The sequence below is a fragment of the Mustela nigripes genome, chromosome 17 (genome assembly GCF_022355385.1).
Source record: "Mustela nigripes isolate SB6536 chromosome 17, MUSNIG.SB6536, whole genome shotgun sequence".
Classification (NCBI taxonomy): Eukaryota; Metazoa; Chordata; class Mammalia; order Carnivora; family Mustelidae; genus Mustela; species Mustela nigripes.
In genome coordinates, this window is record NC_081573.1 from 55371923 (window position 1) to 55392726 (window position 20804).

Here is a 20804-nt window from a genome sequence, read left to right on the forward strand (position 1 = left end):
GCCCCCTGTCCCCACCCAGCTGCAGGTGTGACCCTGACCCCAGGACTGGCTGGGGTCGGGACGGAAGGACGGAGCCAACTGTCCACTGGGCTCCCAGGCTCTTCAGGTCCAGCCGGAAGGGAAAGGGGGCTCTCCTCGGGGTCCTCCCATCAGAGTGGGGGCCAAAGCTGAGGTCCCTGGGCCTCGGTCCCAACTTCTGGTCTGAACTGTGTCCCCTGGAGATGGTAAGCGGAAGTCCCGACTCTGGGGACCTGTGACTGTGACATCTTTGCAGCCTCTAAGTTAAGGGGAGGTCACCCTGCACTAGGGTGGTTCAGAGCCAGTGACTGGCGTCCTCGTCGGAGGAGGGAACTCTGGACAGACACGCAGGGCGGACACCATGTCGGGGGCAGGGAGCCGAGGCGAGCGGGGTGTACCTACAGGCCAAGCCATGCCCAGGATGGCCAGCAACACCAGCGGCCGGAGGAGGCTGAAGGCGGGAGGGCTCGCCAAGAGCCCTCCGAGGGAGCACGGCCTTGCCCAAGCCTCGATCTCAGACCCCAGCCCCCAGGACTGCGGGGATTGATGGCTGCTGTCTGAGGCCCCCAGCACGTGGCCTTCTGTTAGGGGCGTCCCAGGACATCAATACACCCTCCTCGGCACCGCACCCGAAACCCTCCGAACCCACAGAAGCCCAAATGAACCCCCTCAGGAGACAGGATGCATCCGTTTCTGCAGCATCTTTATGATCCAAGGACACGGGTGCTGCACCAGCGCCGTGTGGAGGCCGGGCCGACCCCCTCCCGCTCAGAAGAGCTCCAAGGCCGCGGCCACCGTGCTCTGCCCGAAGATGAAGGTGCCCACGAGCACAGAGACCGCTCCCCACACCTCCAAGCAGCACCTGCCGGGTCAGTACACACACGTCAACGCGCTCTTCCCCGGACCTCCACACAGACAGGCCGAGCACTCGGCGGGAAGCTCCTCACAGGAAGCCGGCCGTCGGCCAGTCACCAGTGCGGGGTGGGGGCGGGCGGACTCCCCAGTATCCTCCCTCACCTGCAGGAGTGGGTTTCCAAGGCAACGGGGGATAATGGCCCCAGGCAATTAAAACCTCACACGGCAACTGTTAACTGATGACTCCATTCCTCCCTAGCGTTTTATCAAAGCCAAAGAAACAGGGGCGGGGGATCCCTTTCCACGCCTTTCCCTTTGGGGGCAAGGGAAGGGGGGATGAAGCCCCCTCGGAAATGAGGAAGGAGAAGCCACCCCAAAGTCACCCGCGATGGGGACAGTGGGTAGGGCACGAGGGCGCAGGAGGCAGGGGTGGTTGGCCCCAGTGGCCACTGAGGACACGTCTGCGAGCTTCATCATGTACCAGCCAACACCGCATCGACAAGGAGCCAGGATTCCCAGGAACGGCAAGGCTGCCAGAGACGTTTCCGGCCCCAGGAGCCGCTGGCACAGAAAGACCGTCCAGCGGAGCAGCCACGAACGCCCCCGCGCCGGAAGCGGAGAGCGTGGTCAACGCACCCGGAGCCGGGGGCTCATCGAGCAGCTCGGAGGGATCAGAAGGCCCTACAGGACCGCCAGGATTCAAAGTAGCTTTAAAGCACCCCAGTCAAAACTGCTGTGAGCCGGGACCAAGGCACGAAACAGAAGCAGCACGACCTCAAAGACCACGGAGGGGCCCCAGACAACCAGGGCCAGCTGCCAGCCCAAGTCAGGCTCAGAGACATCCAGAAAAGCTCTTCTCCACGTGGAAGGGGAAGAAGCCAGCCGGCTGCAGGGGGAATCAAGCCTGGGCTTGAGGGGGCGGAGGCGAGGGGAGACAGAGATGCCAGCCGGCAGGTGGGATAGGGCTGAAGTGTGGTCCCCAGAATTCATGTCCACCCCAAACCTGGAAATAGGGTCTTTGCAGATGTGATGAAGTTAAAAATCTGGAGAGGAGATTCCCTGGCACGGGGCTGGGCCCTCAACCCAGTGACAGGCGTCCGTATGAGGGAGAGACAGAGATCTGAGGCAGAGACACACGGAGAAGCCGTGTGATGCTGGAGGCCAAGACTGGGGTGATGCAGCCACAAGCCAGGGACACCTGGAGCCACCGGGTGACGGCAGGAGATGTCGAGGGACAGAACAGGCTTCTAGAACCTTCAGAGGGAGCCTGGTCCTGCTTGCAGCGTGACTGAGGACTTTGGGCCTCCCGAGCAGGGCGAGAACAGGTTTCTACTGCGGTGTGTGCCCCAGCAAACCTAACACAGCGTCTCTCGGCAAGCCTCGGCCCGTCTCCCTGCCCATGGGTTGGGACTAAGAGCCGCACGGGCTCTGGCTAAGCTACGCTCCATCAGCGGCACGCGGCCTCTTTCTCAGTGGGGACAGCCTGGCCCCTCAGCGGCAAGGACACGGTTCCAGTCCTATCACAGGCCACGCAGGAGCAGGGAGGAGGCACGTGTGAGACCTGGACCAGGTGAGCCCGGCCGCAGTCTCAGCTCTGACCTGACGGACCCTGCACCCTTGTCTGTAGGACGGACGACCCGGTACTCAAAGGAGCTGGGCGAGGGCCTGGCACCGAAGAGGTGTCCAGACACGGCTGCTGTCTTGCTGAGGGAACGTGTACCCTCCTGCCCACACGGCCTCCGGAAGGCAGGGCTCCAGGCAGCAGGACCTGCCCGGGCCCCATGCTGCTGGGGGTCTGCGTGCAGGAGCAGGACACATGCTCAGCTAGGGACCCCCTCCGCCCACCTACAGCTCCCAGTGTGCACGATGCCCCTGAGCAGGAGGGAGGGCTGTGCCTAGACTGCTGGTGTGGGGGCCGAGGGCCGGCTCCTGGCGCGGACACCCCCTCACTGTGTGGTGAAGTCGAGTCCCGGGTCCGGCGATCGGCCCGTATGCAGGGCAATGGGCCCTCCGCAGTCCCTGCCAAGTTCCCTCAAGTGCCCACACTGCCACCCTTGTTTGGGGACACTTACTTGACGCGCGGAGTCACGGGCTCGACGCCGACAGCACAAATGAGGCACAGGCCTGCCAAGGAGACACGGGCCGCTGCAGCTCCACACGCCCAGGCCCAGGGCAGCCTGGAGCTCGAGAGCTCGGCCGGCACCCAGCCATCCTCTGGGACCCGGGACGCCAGCGAGGGCCTGTGCCCAGCGTGGCCCCCCAGGCTCCCTCTGTTCCTGGCACAGCGAGCTGGCAGAGAGCCTGGTCCTGGGGGCCCGGCTCAGCGTCCCCCTCACACTTTGGCCACTCTGAGCCTCCCTTTCAGACAGAAAGGACAGCCTGGCCTCTGTGCCAGCCTCTCTGGGATGACCTGTCGGGGCCAGACTCCAGGCCGGACGCTGGGAAGCTTTCACCAGCAGGCAGCTGCCCGGCAGATTTTTGTTTCTAAGAATTCTCCTGGGATCTGAAGCCAGACAGTTCTGCCTAAAGCTCCATTGGCATCTCCCCCACTGAACCCGTCCTGGCTGGTCGTTCCCAGAAAGTGGGAAACAGCTGGAGCGAAAAGGCCACCCAGGACCAGGGCACCGCGCCCAACACACCAGATGTCTCAGACCCCCAGTAAGCACGGGGAGGCCAGCAGACCTGCAGCGGCCCGCGGCGCCGGCCACATGCCCACAGCCCTCGCATCTGAAAGCGCTTCCCAGAGCCAGAGTTGCGGGGATCTGGGGTTCCTGCCTGAGGGTCAGCAGGTGCCCGGCACGTCTGCTTCTCCGGGAGGGCCCTCCCCAGGCTTCCCAGGCTGGCATCAGCCTCCGGCCACCTTGACTGGACCTTCACACACTCACACTGGGAAGGTTTTGTATGACACTGTTCGTCTCCCAGGTCAGGGACAAGGTGAGAAGATGTTCGCAGGATACCTTAGAACCAGTGGACGTCATGTAACTGCAAACATTTTTAAAATTTAAGAGGAAACCCCACAGTGGGCGGCAGCAAGGGGACAGTGGGCATTGCCGAGGGTGACGCAGACTGTGCCTCCCAGGTGGCCTCCAGGCCTCGGTCTTCCGGCCAGCAGGACAGCAGCGCTGCCGGCAGGTGCGCCCATCGTCAGCCACGGAGATGTTCCACTCAAGGTGTCCACAGTCCCCAGCCCGTGTCAGGCTCAGTGACCTGAACTGGGTGCCTTCCTCCCTCTAGGGCACCCCCGCCCGGCCCCCGAGCTCCAGCGCGGAGCAGAGCAGGTGGCCCACCTGGGAAGATGAAGATGAAGAAGGAACTGACGCCCCCGATGATGCCGATGATCTCGCTGAGGTCGGGCAGGAACAGGGCCATGGCCAGCGTCACAGCCACCCACAGCACGGTCAGCAGCCCCCGGACCCACGGCCCTGAGGGCTCCGCCAGGGCCCCGGGCCCACCTGCCCGGCAGCAGCTCCTCCTCCAGAAATCCTGCATCACCGACCTGGAAGCCACAGCAGCGCAGGGGCTCCAGCCCCGTCCCCCATGGGGTCCCCTGGACCCCCTCCCGACTGCCCTTCACACCCAGCAGGCTCCCCGCTCCTCGCCAGCCACCGTTCTCCAAAGACTGTGCCAACCCTCACACAGCTCGGTCCACGGCAGGCTGCCGCCACAGAAGGACCAGGCGGGGTACAGTCTTGGGGGGCGGAGGCGCCAGACTCCAGTTGTGACCCTCAGTGGCTGGGCCACTCCGGGCAAACCACCCCAGCTCCCTGCCTCCGTGGTCTCTACAGAAGTTCCCCCAACACCCAAGCCCACGTGGTGCCGGGCATGACCTGAACCCTGATACAGGTGAGCGCCCTGCCCTGAGCGGAGCCCCCGCGGGCCGGGCCTCACCTCCCCAGGAAGAGCACGATGGGGTAGACAGTCACAATGGAGACCCCGAAGAGAGCCCGGGCCACGATGATGACGACGTCGTTGCCAGGGTAGGACATCAAGATGTCGGCAGAAACGTCCGTCCCGAAGGTCAGGAAGCCATAAACCCCTGGGGGGCCGAGAGGGTGGAAGCCCAGAGAGCTGAGTGGGGAGACGCCGTGCCGGAGGCAGAGACCGGACGGAAGGCACGGCACGGGGCCCGCGGTCAGCGGCGCTGCACCGGCACGGCGCAGGCAAGGCCGGCAGCTTCACTTGCCGCGAGCGCGGCCTCACACAGGAGCCCAACCACCGTGCTGCACGCCAGACACCAACAAACCTCGTGTGTCCACGCGACACCGAAAATATTCTTCCCGTCACATCCCCACCCTCTCCACTCAGACACACGGACAGCGTCGAGCTCCTACCACCCTGAAGGAGCTCCCTGGGAGCGGACAGAAGGTTCTAGAAGGGTTCTGTGATTTCTCAAGGCTTTCCTATCCTCGGCCGACACAGTAACTCTGCGCTCCTCAATCAAAACTCCTGCTGCCCGACGCTGCTTCTCCTTTTCCCAGCGCCCAGCGCCGGTGAGGGCCGCTCACAGAGGCAGCCGGCACTCAGAACCCTAACGACGCCTCATGCACGGTCCGTCCCCATCCTGCCCGTTCTGACCCAGGGTGTCAACTGCTGCCGGAATCACACAGTTCCATGCCCCTCCCCCATCCTCACCCCTTGGCATCCTGGTCACCTGCCCTGTCCCGAGTCTGTCCCTCCTGGCTGAGCTGTGCCTGTGCTGGCTTCTCTCTGGGCCCTTTCCAGAAGGTCCCACAAATTTGCTGGCCTAGAGGTAGCTCTCCATACCCAGGTCATGGGCCCCCGACCCAGGGGACACAGACTAACAGTGACCACCCCCACCTACCCCCCGCCGGGGAGGGGTCATCCAGTGAGTTTCTCAGGTGACCATGAGGCTCCCAGGAGCCCGAGACATCTGCGGCAGCCCACGGGCTTCCCGAGTCAGGGGTGCCAAAGCCAGAGGCAAGAAAGGGCCCCAGCGCTGGAGGAATGCGGCTGGTCGGAAGTCAGCCTGGGCCTGAGACCTGGGGTGTGCCGCGTGACCTTGGGCGTGTCACAGGCCTCCCTGAGCCACACTCTGTCACCTTTGGAGACCCTTCTGCCTGCAGCCCAGGTCTGTGAGCACCCAAATCCCACAAGAGGGTTTTGTACACTGCTCTCCGTGGCTGTGATGCAAGCATGACCCGCGTCACGGTCCCGTCCGCCAGCAGGGGATGGGGGGTGGGCAGTGTGTAAGAGCAAGGCCTCTGGGGACAGCCGGGCCTGGGTCTGGCTCTTAGCTCTGCACATCTAGTCGCGGGACCGTGAACAAGCCACGGGAGCCCTCTGAGCCTCTGCTCCCTCGTCTAGGAAACGGGAACTTTCCTAAGGGCTTCGGGTTAAATGGGCCGAGGCTCCCACACAGCAGGGCCCGCTCCTGGCACACCACACTGAGTGCGCGGGAAGAACTCCAGAAGCAGATGCCGTTCGGGGTCTCCGGCCCCCTACCCAGCTCCGCGGTGCCCCGGCGGGCCCTACCTGTGAGCGAGTAGATGAGGCAGCAGGCCAGCAGGGACAGCACGGAGACCAGGGCCCAGTGGGAAAGGCTCCGGCGGCGCATGCTGCAGTAGATGGACACCGCGGCCTCGTGACACTGGAAGGCAGGGGCGGGGCTCAGGGGGATGGGGCCGGCGGGACACAGAGCCACCCAAACACCCCCGACAGTCGAAGGGCTGAGGCCATTAGCAGTCACATGTGGAATATTACACAGCACCAAAGGAAGAACATAACCGTGTGCCCGCGCACAGGAGAGCCTCACAGCCTTAACGCTGCGCGAGATGCGGAAACATGTTTCCACGGACGTGAAGTTACAAGCTAAGCCAGGGCAAGGGGTCTCGATGGCAGCTCCGCTGACATCTGAAGATGGTTCTGTGCACTGCAGGGTGCTGGGCGGAGTCCCTGGCCTCGAGCCCCCTGGATGCTAGGAACACCCCAGTCCTGACAATCAGGTCTCTGGGCGTTGCCAAATGGGCTCTGGGGAACAGAACTGCTCTAGCTGGAAACCACCACTTTCGGTGACAAAGGGCAGAGGAGAGAGTGGAGGGTGCTAGTGAGTGGGGAAGATCATGGGGGAGCTCTCGGGGGACCGGCAATGCTCTAGATCCTGCCTGGGCTGAGGCTCACATGGGAGTACACGTACCCATGACCGATAAACTTCACAGGGACTCTATGACATCATGACAAGACTTAAGCACAAACCACCTGTAGCCAACATCAAGGACTTGGTTTACTTGGGGCAGGTCGTGGGCAGTGGCATTTCACGAGCTGCCCAGGAACCCCGGACTTGCATTCAGGTTGAGAGGCAACGGCTCTATCTCCATGCCCCCCGGGGCCTCCAGGACTGTCACAGGCTCCTAGGACAGGGTTCCTACCACATGTCAGCCTCTTTACTCACTTGTGATCAAAATCAAACCTGCCGATCCTCTCCTCCCGCCGCTCTCCAGGCTCCGAGGAGCCGTGCTTCCCTCACCCACTGGGCTCAGTTCACCTCCGTTCCTCCTCACTGCCTCAGGGCCTTTGCTTGCGCTGGGTCCTCTACCTAGGATTCTCTCTTGGTCCAGCCAGCTCTCACCCACCCTTCCAGAAAGCACTCCCCAGCAGGACCGAGATCTTCCCTGTGTCCCCGCCCTCCACATGAGGAGGTTTGGGATTGCATGTTCAGCATCTTTGGCTACATGATAACAAGGACCACATCTGCCTCACTTACGCCTCTGAGCTCAGGCCAAACACGGGGCCTGGTACAAAGCTCAGGAACACTCCACGGGGGACTCATTTACCCACCCCGTAAGCCCCCCCCCAGCACTCCGATGTGGAACAGTCCCCCTCATGCCAGTCTGGGAAACCACAGAAACCAGCTGGACGCAATCCCCTCCCCAATGGAGCACACACTGGCGGAGGGGGGTGGCGTTCAGAGGAGATACACTGGGTCCTCCAGACTCCAGCTGCCGTAACAGCCCCCAGCCCAGGGTGAGCTCATGCCCAACTTCCCCCCAGAGCGGCCTCAGGGCACGTGATCTTGGGCTTTCTGCCCCAGGCTCCCTGACCTTGCAGGAGCGCGCTGGCCGCAAGCTGGCTCAGCTGGGCAGTGGGGGGCTTAGCCCTCGCAGGGAACCCACCAGGGGAACCCAGAGAACCTACGCTCCCACCTCCCGCACTCCTATGGCATTTCTGAGGGACATCCCACACGCTGTCCAGGATGGCCCAGTACCCGTGATGGGGGCCTCCCCAACATGCCTTCCATCTCCCTGTCCCTGCTCCCAAGCCTACGGCAGCTGCAACCCCGCAGGCTCTGCGGGACTGCACAGGACGCCACACCGGGGGTGGGGAGGGTCTCAGAGGCTCTGCGTCTAGAGGAGACGCAGAGCCCAGCGGTCAGGACAACATGCCTGGCGGCGGCAGGATGCCACCCAGCCCTCCTTCCAGTTGGTCCCCGACTCCCAGGCCCTGTTCCTCCTGGTCTCACGCAGGGAACTGAAGCATGTCCCATGAGGGCAGGGCTGCGAAGCCAGGCCAGTGGCCGGGACAGTGTGTAGGATGGGGCTGGGCCAGGGCTGGCTCTCTGCTCTCCTGGTGACAGAAGGCCAGGCAGAGGAGCAAGCACAGACACCGAGAAGCGGAAAGCGGCCACACGTCCACCCCCGAGGAACGGATTCACCAGCTGTGCTCGATCTGTCCAGCGGAGCGCTCCGAGAGGGCTGGGGGCAGAGGCTGCAGCCCGACTCTGCCCCTGCGCAGCCCTCGGACTCGGTGCAGGCTGGACGCAGAGCCCCACTGCTCAGTGTGGGGGGAGGATTGCTGTCCGACCAAGCCAGAGCTCCCTTCCCACCGCGCCCCCCCGCCTGGCTGCCCCCTCAGCCCACCTCCCACCATCCCCCCCTCCAGCTGCTCTCCCCGACCCCCCAGGTCCCGGAAGCTCCAAGCCCAGATGCTGTGAGCCCTGCCTGGGCCGGAGCCCCACCCGCACCCCGACCCTGCAACGCACATCTTCTCCCAGCCCCCCCATCGCTGCATCCCGTGTCCCTGGAAACCGCAGCCCGGGCCCCGGTTGCTAGGAGAACCGGTTGAAGAGCCGAGGCAAAGGTGAGGGGGGCACCCCGCGAAAGCATCTGGAAGGCCGCCCCCGCAGCGCGAGCCTGCCACACTGCGTGGTGCCCGGGCACGGGCGGGAGGCATGCGAGCCACAGCCAGACAGGCCGCTGACAGCTAAATCATCGCTTCCGTCTTTCAAAATATTGGATGCGCAAGAAGAAAAGTGAGAAATTCCTGCCAGCGGCTTGCTAAGCCCCAGAAGCGATCTATCGACGGATTTATAAGGAAGATGAATGGAAATGTTCCAGGACTTTTTTTTTTTTTCCCCAAACGTGGTTCTCAAAGAAAAGGCAAGACGGAGGAGAAAAGCAGGAGCCGGATGAGAGAGAAGCGGCCCAGACCTCCAGCCCTTGCGAGCAGGACTCTACTCTGGGGTGGCTCTGGTGGCGCTGGTGTGCTGGGGAGGGAGGGGCTGTTTTTAGGAGGGAGGCACGTCTTTCCTAAAATAAACACTCAACGAACAAGGAACGGAGTCCGCTGCCGCCCGCTGAGAGACTGGAAGACCCGAGAAGGACCAGAAGGCGGGGAGCGGGGCCGCGCCCTCCACCGCACCCCTCCAGCACCCGTGGGGCACCTGGCTCGCCCCCTGCCGCTCTCCCACCTCACCTGAGACCCTCTGCCCCTCCCGGGCTCACGGGCCGACCTCTCCAGCTGCCCTCCCCTTCCCCTGGCCGCCTCCCACCCCTGCTTCAAGGTCACTTTCAGGCATCGGTGCCTGGAAAGGCTGTTTCTGAACCTGCCCCATGCAGGGCTACCTCTGAAGGCCTCCGCCGGCTTCCGCACACACAAGCCATCCTCCCTCCGTGACACCCGGTCCGAGATTCTGTCTATGCCCCGTGCACCCCAGCATGCAGCCACCGGGGTGCCATCCAGCGCCCCCCGCCTGCAGGCCTTCCGGGGCAGGACCGTCCTGCATGACGTGTGCTCCAGAAGCAGGCGGCTCTAGGTCTCCAGTCACGGCGCGAGTCCTGCGAGAATTCTACAGAGGCTGGAACGAATTCCGGATCCCCACCCCACCCCACACCCGACAAATGTGCTGCCAGCGCTGGCGGGCCAGGTTCCCAAGCTCAACGACCACGCATACTGAGCCCAGATGCCCACCGAAACGCACGGTCTCCCAGACAGACAGCCCGTCTCGTCCCCTGGCGAGGCCTTAACCTTTCCTGACAGAGGCCCACACTCTCCGGGGGGAGCAGGGCGTCGCCGGCAATGCCTGCACACGCCCGCAGACGTTACCTGGAATCCGAAGCAGATGGTCGGGAAGACGCTGAACACGGAGGTCCAGGAGGAGGGCCTGCAGAGGGACGCGGACGGGTGTTTACCACAAAAAGCACAACTCGAAACAGGCTCATTCAACTTGAGGAGGAGTTTTCAACAATCGCAGGAAATCGTACCTAAAGCCTAGGAAGCAGATTCTTACCCACCAGGAAAACGAGGCGTGTCCAATGCTACACTGTCTAGGTCTACCTGCACTGACGTCTGCTCGCTGGCCGTTCTCTGCGCACGCAGAACTCGCGCAGGACGGGGCTCGAAGGAATTCCCAGCTTCTGCTGAGGCCTCCTGCTCCCACCAGGGTGAGGGGCGGGGCGCAGGCAGCACCCCCGGATGCAGCGGTACAAGGACGGCTGGACCGCCACCCACGCTGCCCACGAGAGCGGAGGTGTGCACAAGGCAGGACCTCCAGGCCCAGCCCTGTCAGGGGCCCCCAGACAGGCGCCCCCCAGATTCCTTTGAGAAGAAGCTCTGGCTGCCAGCCTCTGGCACCTCGGACGACACAGAGGCACAAGCAACAGCTGCCGGCCCTGGTCCCCCAGCAGCTCCTGCCCACCCCTCTCCTCCCCTCCTCAGAAGAACGTTCTTCCCTGCCTCTCTCCCCCTCCCCTCGAGCCAAGCCCCCGGGGCCCTCACCCCCTTCTCCCGCCCTGATGGAGCTCGTCCCATCGCCAGCAGGCCTCCCAGCTAACTCCAACGGCAGGGCTCGGTCCCACGTGACCCAGCAGCAGGATCCGGAGGCAATCACCCTGGCCTTCTTGAAATTCTGGTCACTGACTGCGGAGGTGCACCTTCCAGCCTCCTCTACCCTGGGTTGAATAGCATCTCCCCGGATTTACATCCCCTGGGAACCTCGCAACAAAGACTCACTTGGAGTTGGGTTTTGTCCATGTAACTGGCTAAGCTTAGACGAGGCCCCACCAGAGCAGGGGGGCTCATCCACCGACGGGTGTCCTTACCAGAAGGGGAAACCGACAAGGGGAGAAGATCCTGCGAGGACAGGGCCGGAGAGGGGAGGGAGGCGCCCACAGGCCAAGGGAGGCCGAGGATGGCTGGGGCCACCGGAAGCCGCAAGGGGCAGGAAGGAGCCCCCAGAGGTGCTGGAGGGAGCAGGGCCGCCGCACCTGGCCGCACCTGGCCTCTGGGCTTGTGGACTCCTAGAGGCATTCCTGCTCGGCCCAGCACCCCAGGACATGAACCCGTCCTGCTTCGCCTTCTCGCTCCCCTTCCACAGGCTCCGCCCTCTGACCTCCTGGTCCCGGACTGAGCGCCACCGGCTCAGGGGCATGTCGCACCCAGCCCGGCGGCCTCGAATGCCACCTTTGGGCCAACACTAACCACGTTTCCCTCTCCAGTCTAGATCCCTCTCTCCGACCTCCACACACGTGGGTCCGACGGGCCACCTGATGCCTTCATTAGCGGTCTCAGAGCTCCCTCCAAGGTAACATGTCCCCACGTGACCTCCTCCCCCAGCCACCTGCTCCTGTCTTCTCCAGCCCAGGAAACAGCACCCTTCTCCGAGCCCAAGCTGAAAGCTCAGAGTCGTCCGGCCCTCTTCTCCTCCTGATGTGCCACTTCGAATCCAGGGGCCAGGAGGGGCCCCGTAATTCGTGAAGCCTGGTGCAAACTGCACATGCTAGCCTCTTGTCGATCTGAGGCTTTCAGGGCGGCAAGAGCAGAACTTATGAAACCAAGTGCAGGGACCTTCTGGGCACAGGGCCCTGGTGACTGTCCTGGTCACATCCCCACAGCACAGGACCAGCTACAAGACCTGACTTCAAGCCCTGCTGTGCTCAAACTCCTGCAGGGGCTTCCCAGCCCAAACCAAAGTCCTCACCACAGCGTGGCAGCCCTAAAGGACACCCCTCTGCCGAGTCCTGGCCTTCCTAAGGCCAGTCCGGCCACACCAGCCTGCACGCACTCTTGTTCCCTCTGCCAGGAACCCAAGCCTTGCCTGCCAGCTCTGCTGCCTCCGTGCCGTGGGGGATGTCTGTCTGCAACAGCCCCGGGGCCCCAGGTGGGTGGGGCATTCAGTGTGTGTGTGTGTCCTTCCACCTGTCCCTGGCCCTTACTCACCAGAGTCCATCCTGAAGGAGGACAAGGGACTTGGCAGGGCTCTGCTGCATCAGAGACATGACGGATTCCACAGGGAGGTGCGGGGACTCTGGGTCCCTCTTCCAAGGATCCCGGTGCGGCACCCCTGGGAGCCGTGCGGCTACACCCCACATCCCAAACTCACCTCGCTGCAGGGCGGGGCTCACGGACGAGGCCTGGGGGCCCAAGGTAGTACTGCACCATGACGACCAGGGCCAGGTAGCAGGCGGCCAGGGAGCCTAGGATGCTGACAGAGGGGCGCGGCGTTAGGGGCCTCCGTGCTGGGCCCACCAGCCCCGCCAGCTGGAGCCTGGGCTCCCGCACAGAGTGGGGGCCGAGTGCCAGCTCTGCCCACGCTAGCAAGGTGCTGGGCCAAGTCCTTGCTGCTATCAACTGCGCTTTCCTCTCTGTGCCATGGGGACGGGGGAAGACGGCTGCTTCTCCGTTCTAGTTCCAAAGTGAAATGTCTATCGTCACGCACAGTGGGCAAGTGCAGACTGTGCACTCAGACGAACTCTTCTGCCGGACTCTATCTTCTCGAGCATGTATATGAACCCTCAGAGCGTCAGATGGAAACAGAAGTGTGTCTGGGGTCTCTCCGTTCTTAACCAAAGAACAAGAGGTCCGCTGCAGGTCACGTCCGCGCCGGCAGCGGTCTCGTTCATCTGTTGTCCACGACGCGTACATGCTACTCGTGCACTTCTCCAGCCCTTTTCTCTTGTCCAAATGGCGGGACCGAGCTGCCAGCTCCCCTAACCCCAGGCAGAAAGAAGCCCCCCCAGACCCCTCCCTCCAGGAAACATCTGCAGGCCCGTACCTCGTGTATTTCTGGAACCCGATCTCCCGCGGGGTGGACAGCGGCAGGATGACCAGTGCGGACAGCAGGGGCAGAGTGAAGCGCTGCTCGGCGTACCAGGGCTGCAGGGCCGGCGGGGCACTGGGCAGCAGGAAGTCGCACACTGGCGGGCATGGGGACAGGGCCCGCTAGGAGCACTGCACACTCTCTGCCCGCAGCCGCGGCTTCGGCCATGAGGCTCCCTGCTCCACGTCTGGGCGGGCTTGGCCACGGACACTAAGTCAGCCTGTGAGCCTAAAGGGAGGGGATGGGGACCCCAGCCCGTGCTCCCATGCGGGAAGGAAGCCAGCCAGACACTGCCCTAAGTGATGGGGTCCAGCAACAAATCAAAGACAAAATGGCCGGGCCTCAAGTTCTTGCGAACATGTTTTGGTTTGCGAAGGAGCCCAGTGGGTGTGTGGGGTGGGGGCCTGGAATGGCCTTCTGGACCCAGAACTGGCAGACTGAGCCAAGCAGCCCAGAGTGACCACTTTCTTGCACACCAGGGACCGGAGGAGAATTAGGGCAGGACTGAGCTGCCCCGATCGGCTCCATGTGGGTCAGCGGAGGGCTGGGCTAGAGGACCCCTGATGGGCCCCCACTGGGGGCCTGCTGGGGACAGCTGGGCTCCACTGGGCCTCCCTGCAACCTCAGGGTCTCTCCACAGGAACCCTCCAGCGGTCGAGACTGGGGCAGCCAGGGGCTCCCCGAGACCCAGTGGAAACGGCCCGTCCTCAAACGCTAGGCCTGGAACTGGCCACATCCCACTGGCCACACTCTGCCGCGCCGAGGTGTCTGGGAGCCCGCTCTGAGTTAAGAGCGAGGGGACAGATTCCCTCCACCCTACCCCACCCCCAGCGCCCACCAACCACAGGTGGCCCGTGGCCCACTTGGGGCTGCCTTCTCTGCTGGACTGTCACCCTTTTCTGTGCGTCACCAAATGCTCAGTAAAGCCCGCCATGCAGAGAAATGAAGGGCTCCTCAGAACAGCTTGCTTCTACCGAACCACGGCAAGGGCAGAGTCCTGCCCTGAGGTCGCTCCACACGGGCTCCAGGCAGGACAGCAAAGCAGGCGTCCCAGCCACAGACGCCTCGGCCCTGGGCCACCCAGAGGCCATGTGGCCTGGGAAGGGGCGCAAGCCCTACCCACCACCTGGAACGCCTCAGCCAGGAACCCAGCTCTGACATCTGGGTTCCTGAGCCTTCAATCTCTCAAACATTCCTCGAGGACTTTCAGCACCTCTCACTTAACATCATTTGTACCCAGTGCACGCAAAGCCACACCCAAGCACCCCCAAACTCTAGTCAGCCCTCCTCCCAAGAAGCCTGGGCTTGCCCACAGAGAGACCCAGCCCAGGCACCTCACAGCCAGCACACTAGCAATGCCCTCGCGACCCCAGCCAATCCACCCGGGGCCGCGGTGGCCTGTATCCTGACCCGTGTGCTAACCCCTCCGGCTGCCCCGCTCCCAGGCCCGAGTGCAGCCTCCAAATCCTTCTCAGCGCAGCTCCACACCAGACGACCAGAGGTGAGACCGCGTGGGCCTCTATCTGCTGGCGACAGGAAGGGCGTTTTTGTGCTCATCTACCCACCAGGAGGCTCTGATTTACCAGCCGACGTGCGTTCTAGGCTGAGTACCTCCTGAGACGTGCGTTCTAGGCTGAGTACCTCCTGAGACATGGATCCCACGCATTTCCATAGCCCAGCACCAGGGGCCTTCTCCTCTTCGGCTCCAGCAGCAGAACCAACAAAACGGCAAAGCGGGAGCCCAAAATCCAACCATACCGATGGTTACGGTCCAACTAACAAAACCTCAGCACTAATCCAGTTGAAGTCGGCCACCATCAAGAAGAGAAAAAAGCCAGACTCAACCACGTGGTGTCTGCAGGAAATGCATCCGGCCTCCCCAGGCCCAGGAAGGCTCCCCGGGAACCGGCTGGGAGGGAGAGAGGCCGGCCAGCACTCATCATAAGGAGCCCAGTGTGGCTACAGTCGGAGAAGGTCGCTGTGACGGCAGAGTACTACCAGACACAAAAAAAGGGTATTTCACTGGGGCGCCTGGGTGGCTCAGAGGGTTAAAGCCTCTGCCTTTGGCTCAGGTCATGATCTCGGGGTCCTGGGATCGAGCCCCGCATCGGGCCCTCTGCTCAGCAGGGAGCCTGCTTCCCCCTCTCTCTCTGCCTACTTGTGAGATCTACCTGTCAAATAAATAAATAAAATCTTTTTTTTTAAAAGAGGGTGTATTTCATGGTAACAGAGGGATGGCTCACGGGTGTGAGCCTGGTAACGGAGCTTCCAACACCAGGAGGCAAGAATGGACAGAATTAAAAAGGCAAATGGGGTGCATGGGTGGCCCCGTCCAGTACGTGTCCGACTCCCGATTTCGGCTCAGGTCACGTCTCAGGGTTGTGAGATGGAGCCGGCCACGCAGGCTTGAGAGTCTCTCTCTCCTCTCCCTGCCTCTCCCCCAGCTCACGCTCTCTCTAAATAAATAAGTCTTTATTTTTTTTTTTTTAAAGATTTTATTTATTTATTTGAGAGTGAGAGAGAGCATGAGAGAGCATTAGAGGGGAGGGTCAGAGGGAGAAGCAGACTTCCTGCTGAGCAGGGAGCCTGATGTGGGACTTGATCCCAGGACTCTGAGATCATGACCTGAGCCAAAGGCAGTTGCTTAACCAGCTGAGCCACCCAGGTGCCCTAAATAAATAAGTCTTTAAAAGGGCAAACAGACAAGTCTACAATCACAGCGGACTTTAAGTGCCCTCTTCCAGGAACTGACAGAATGACGAGATTTGGAAAACAAACAGCGAGGCTATGGAGGAGCCGACCGAAGCCGTGGGCCACCTCGACCCGCGTGTTCCCCAACACAGCGCCCAACAGCAGAAGGCACGGCCCTCGGGAGCGCGTGGGGTGCCCACCGAGATGGACGCGGGGCGCCCAGCACAATCCTCCAACACCCAAGACGGAAGCCACACGCAGTGTGTTCTCCGACAGGCACACGAAGGCAGAAACCAAGAGGGCGTCCAGGAGACTCCCAAAGAACTGGACACTGAACCACAGGAGTCCAAGCCTCCCACGGGTCAAGGGAAAAACCACAGCGGACGTTAGCAAGTGTGCCGAGAGGAAGGACAACGAAGAGAACCCAGCGATGCTTCAGGGGGCGGAGGCCAGCGACTGCAGTGTTCGTGAGGAAAGGCCGTGGGGGACGAGACGCCAGAGGGGTCTGGGCTCAGTCTTGGAGGCCACCAAATTCAGGGTGACACCGGACTCTCTCTTCAAAGGGCTTCTCTGCAGCTGGCTCAGCTCCCCCCGCCATGCATGGGTTGTCCCGCCAGTCCAGCACAGCCCCTCTCGCTCCGTGACCCTCCGTGTGCCCATAACTACTACTCCGGGTCTCCCTCTGTCACAATGGGAGGAGACTAGGGGTGGCCTTGGCCTCTGCTGCCCCCTCAGGGCCCTGCCCAGCACCTACAACCCACTCATCAACTGGAAGCCCTGGGGAACACCCCCAACTCCAATGCCAGTACTTACGCTTCTCCAGCTGGTCCCCAATCACCCTGAGGAAGGCCACGGAGATCATGAGCAGGTTGACAATGAAGCAGGCCTCACACAGCTTCCCAATGGTGGGGCCGCACAGGTCTCCGACCACACCCTGGTAGGTGGCCTGGCCGCTGACGGAAGCAGCGTAGCCCAGGATGACCAGCCCGCTGATGAGGAAGACCAGGGAGACCTGTGGGGCGGAACCAGGGGGCCAGGGTGCATCCCCAGCTTCCTGCCCAAGCCTGCTGTCTCTTGAACTCGGACACCCCTCTCCACAGGGCTGTTACCCACAGAGGCCACCTGCCACCCAGAAACCTCTCCCTGACGGGCCACCAGGCCCTCCTCTGCCCCAAAACCAGAGCTACAGAGCGGGAACAGCCGTGTCCGCTCTGGCAATATAAGAGTCTGGGCACCTGCACTCATGCTTTCTAGTCCCAGTTGAGCAGAAGAGGCGTCGGAAACCCCGAGAGTAATCCCTCTCCTAAAATTCCATGGGTTGCAGGTCACAAGTACGTACCGTTGGCCAAGGTCCAACAAATGCACGTGTGCCACCCATGCCCACCCTGACAGATCATGCTACCACAGCCGGGAGCTTTCTCCTGCCCCTTCCCATACTGTCCCGTCCCAAGAAACCTGCTTGCATGTGGGACAGGGCACCCCGCAAGAGTGACCCTGAGCCTCCACGCGGAGGGACAGCAGAGCCCTTACCCTGCGCCCAGGCCCGCCTCCCTGAGGCCCCAGAGAGGGTCCAGGTTCGTTACATTTCATGAAAGCTCCAGGGCTGACCCGTATCTAGAGACCTAGAACCTCACGCCAGTTGGCTCTCAGCAGTGGGGTGTCCAAATGCTGAGGGGAGACGGCAGCTCCCTGGCAGGAGTGGGGGAGGCTGCTGCCTGGAGGTGGGAGTGGGGGACCTCCAGCCTCAGTCCTTCCTTGTTGGGAGTGTGCGCTTACTCGCGCTCGGCGTCCCCTCCGCGCAGGTCCGCTCAGGCATCTTCAGACCATCCCGCCCCAAGTGCAAGTCACACCAGCAGAAGCCCTGGCCCCGGGAGCGCCTCCGAAACGCACACCCTCCGGCCCCCCCAGACCTGCCCAATTGACACCTCCAGCTCAGCGAGGCGCCCGGCAGACGTCACAGAGCACGATGAGGGGGACCCCACGGCCCTGCTCACAGCGCACTGGCCACAACCGTCCTGACCCCCCGCTTCACTGTTCCTCTATGGCCGGACGTCAGGCCTCTTCATCATTCTGAAGGCTGGTCTTTCGCCGTCACACGTCCAAACACAGCAGGTTTCCCCTCGCGGGCACCTGGACATGCTCTTCCGTTTCTGCTGGGGCTCCGCCTAACACCACCTCTGCCGGGAGGCCTTCTCTGACCACTGTGTGCCACCTTCTGCCACACCCTCTGTCACACGACCCTTCGAGCAAGACCACCGCCCCACACAGTATTACTTGCCTTCCTGTATCGATCTGTGTCCCCTGCTAGAACGAGCTTCCAGGGGACAGAGCCTGCACAGCTGCAGGGTGCCCACGGCAGGACAGGCCCTCGGCCGGCGCCAGGGATGGCACAGGTTACCCTACACGGGGCAGGACCCAGCACTTTCCAGAAGGACTTCAGAGGCCCCGTGGCTGTTATCAGCTGGTTGCCATAAAGAAGCACGTGGACTAAGGTCTGTGGGAGGGCTTACCATGAGACTCCGCGCTCACTATCAGCTCGGGGCGGCTGGGGCGGGGGGCGGGGGGCGTTGTCCTTGCAAATAAAATGAAGCCGTGCTATTAGCAGCCCTTCTCCATGATGGACGTTCAGCCCCCGACTTTGTGGGTTAGGAATTCGGGCTGGATCTCCGCAACATGGCAGAGGCCCGGGCCTGGCGGCCTGCGAGTGTGAGGGGCTCACAGCATCCTACATGGGACCTGACTGCACGTGGGATCCCACTTCCAATACCGAGCTGCGCCCAGCAGGTGAGGGCCACCGATGCGCCAGGTGAGGCCACAGCCGTGGCGCCTTACAGCCGCCTGGTGGCTCCACTTGCTGCAAGTGCCAGAGAGCACCCGGCTTCCCACAGCCTCCACCTCCCCACCGGCAGCAGACTAGGGGCCTTCTCCCCCGGGGCCTGCGGCAGGATGACTCCCTCCCCAAGCAGCAGACAGAGGGGCCAACCTCAAGAGTGTCAGATCCTAGGCCAGCGCTCCAGAAGCCATGCCAAGGATCCCGGCTGGCTCCCTCCCCAGGAGAACCCCCAAAATGCTCTGCAGGGGCTTACCAGCTCCACCAGGAAGGCAGGGGTCACCCCACCCGCCTTGTAGAAGGCCCAGGGGAAGTTAAGCAGGCCGGCCCCCAGCGCAGACTTCAGGAGGATGAAGACAGCGCCTAGCGAGGACAGAGTGGGACTGGCGGCTGTGGGAACTGGCTTCTCCGGGAGGCCTGGTAGGCTGCCTGTGGCTCCCTCCATGGCTAGAAGCAGCAGCAGGGTGGGGAGAGAGACAGTCTCACACTGCCTTCCCAGCTGTGACACGTCTTGCTCCCCAAACCAGTCAGAGCAATGCATCTGCACCCATGTCCCCATGCCACGGTCTACCTCATGCTGCCCCGTTAAGTTACCTGTTCCCTGGCTGGCCCCACAGCCTTGGTCCTCACCCCTCCCGCCCTCAACCGCCCAGCCTTCATCATCACTCGGGCCCTCCACCAAAGCCCGAGAGCAGCCCCAGCCCCTCGCCCTTACCCCCAAACCCAGACTTCAAGGTCACATGGTCCTCAGCCATCACGGACAGAGCTCAGGCTTGCTCCAGCAGTACAGCCGCATTTCCTGGGCCCCGCGGGTGGAAAAAGGAAGAGTCCAGCTCTGCCAAGGGATGGTAAACCAATCAGTAATTAAGGGAGCCTTAGAAAGCATGTGTTGGGGTCACGTCCCCACCCCTACGGGGACAAGGACGAGAGGTCAGAGCCGCCTGTCCCAAGAGCTTGCAGCTTCTGAGACTCCCAGCCTGAGGAGGGGTCTTAAGACTCCCTCCCCTCCCCCACTGGGGTGAAGGCCCCTCCCAGGAGGCGGGTCTTTTCTGGTGGCTTGAGGGTCAGAGGGAGTGCAGCCGGGTGCGCTCAAGGGGCAGGCCCGCACCTCGTCTCCCCCACTCACCTGGGCACAGGGTCCCTCTCCAGGCCCCCAGTCTGAGGAAGTAGGCCCAGGGAGAGCCTGGAGATCAGCGTCTGCACTCGCTGGGAGTGTGTGATCTCTCCGAGTCTAGTTTCCCATCTGCAAAGGGGTCTGTCTGTCCACCTAGCAGCTCGCAGTGGGCTGAGAGGCCACTGTGGACTCAAGGGTGTGCAAAGGCCCCAGGCAGCCAGCAGGTGCTTCCTCGAGATGCCCCTGAAACGACCGTGCACACGCATCACCTGTGGCCTCGTTAAAGGCAGAGTCTAATTCTCGGTACCTCGGGAGGAGCCAAGATCCCTCACGACTCACAGGCTCCGGGGGGTGGGGCAGGCGCTGTGGTCCGGACCACACTCTGGCAGACACCGCGTCTCCGACGTGAGACCCTGTCAGCGAAGATGGCAGACGGAGCACGGGAAACTGTGCGTTCTGGAAAACGCAGGTCCACGAACGTCACACCTCAAATTTCAATGTGAACCTGCTCATTCCCGCCACCCAGCTTCAAGTCCCCCTGAGGGCGTGTTAACATACAGAGGGAGGACTGTGTCACAACCCAGCGTTTCTGATTCACTGGGTCTGGGAATCTGCATTTCTAACCAGCTCCCCACTGATGCCCACGGAGCTGGTCCCAGGACCGCCTCTCGAGGGCTGTGGCTTTAAGTTAAACATCTCTAGTGCCCCAGAGCCTCGTGTGTTCGGTCCTCACCTGGCAGACACGAGATCAGTGCCAAGGGCTCTCCTCCGTGTGGTTTCCAACGGTCTCAATCCCGTGTCACCAGCAGACTGATTATACCTTTGCAGGCTCCACACAGAGCACACTCAGTAAACATGGGGCTGCCGGGTGGCCAACCTGCTAGCAGGGACAGGGAAAGGGGTCTGGGCGGGTGGCCCGGGAGTGCCCAGCTGGACATCTCGCGTGGCTCTCAGGCTGCCACCAG

General features: G+C 62.6%; 1 protein-coding gene across 1 annotated transcript; it reads right to left on the reverse strand.

Moving 5' to 3' along the window:
* Window positions 1-15: 15 nt before the first annotated feature.
* Window positions 16-19548, reverse strand: SLC38A8 (solute carrier family 38 member 8). The gene is made up of 11 exons (XM_059381206.1): window positions 19441-19548; window positions 18982-19172; window positions 16709-16907; window positions 13160-13301; window positions 12488-12589; window positions 10213-10270; window positions 6367-6481; window positions 4762-4909; window positions 4161-4369; window positions 2946-2997; window positions 16-880 (listed from the first exon to the last, which is right to left on the reverse strand). The coding sequence occupies exons 1-11, from the start codon at window positions 19478-19480 to the stop codon at window positions 787-789; spliced, it is 1350 nt and encodes a 449-aa protein (XP_059237189.1). The 5' UTR covers window positions 19481-19548; the 3' UTR covers window positions 16-786.
* Between the last annotated feature and the right edge of the window lie 1256 nt (window positions 19549-20804).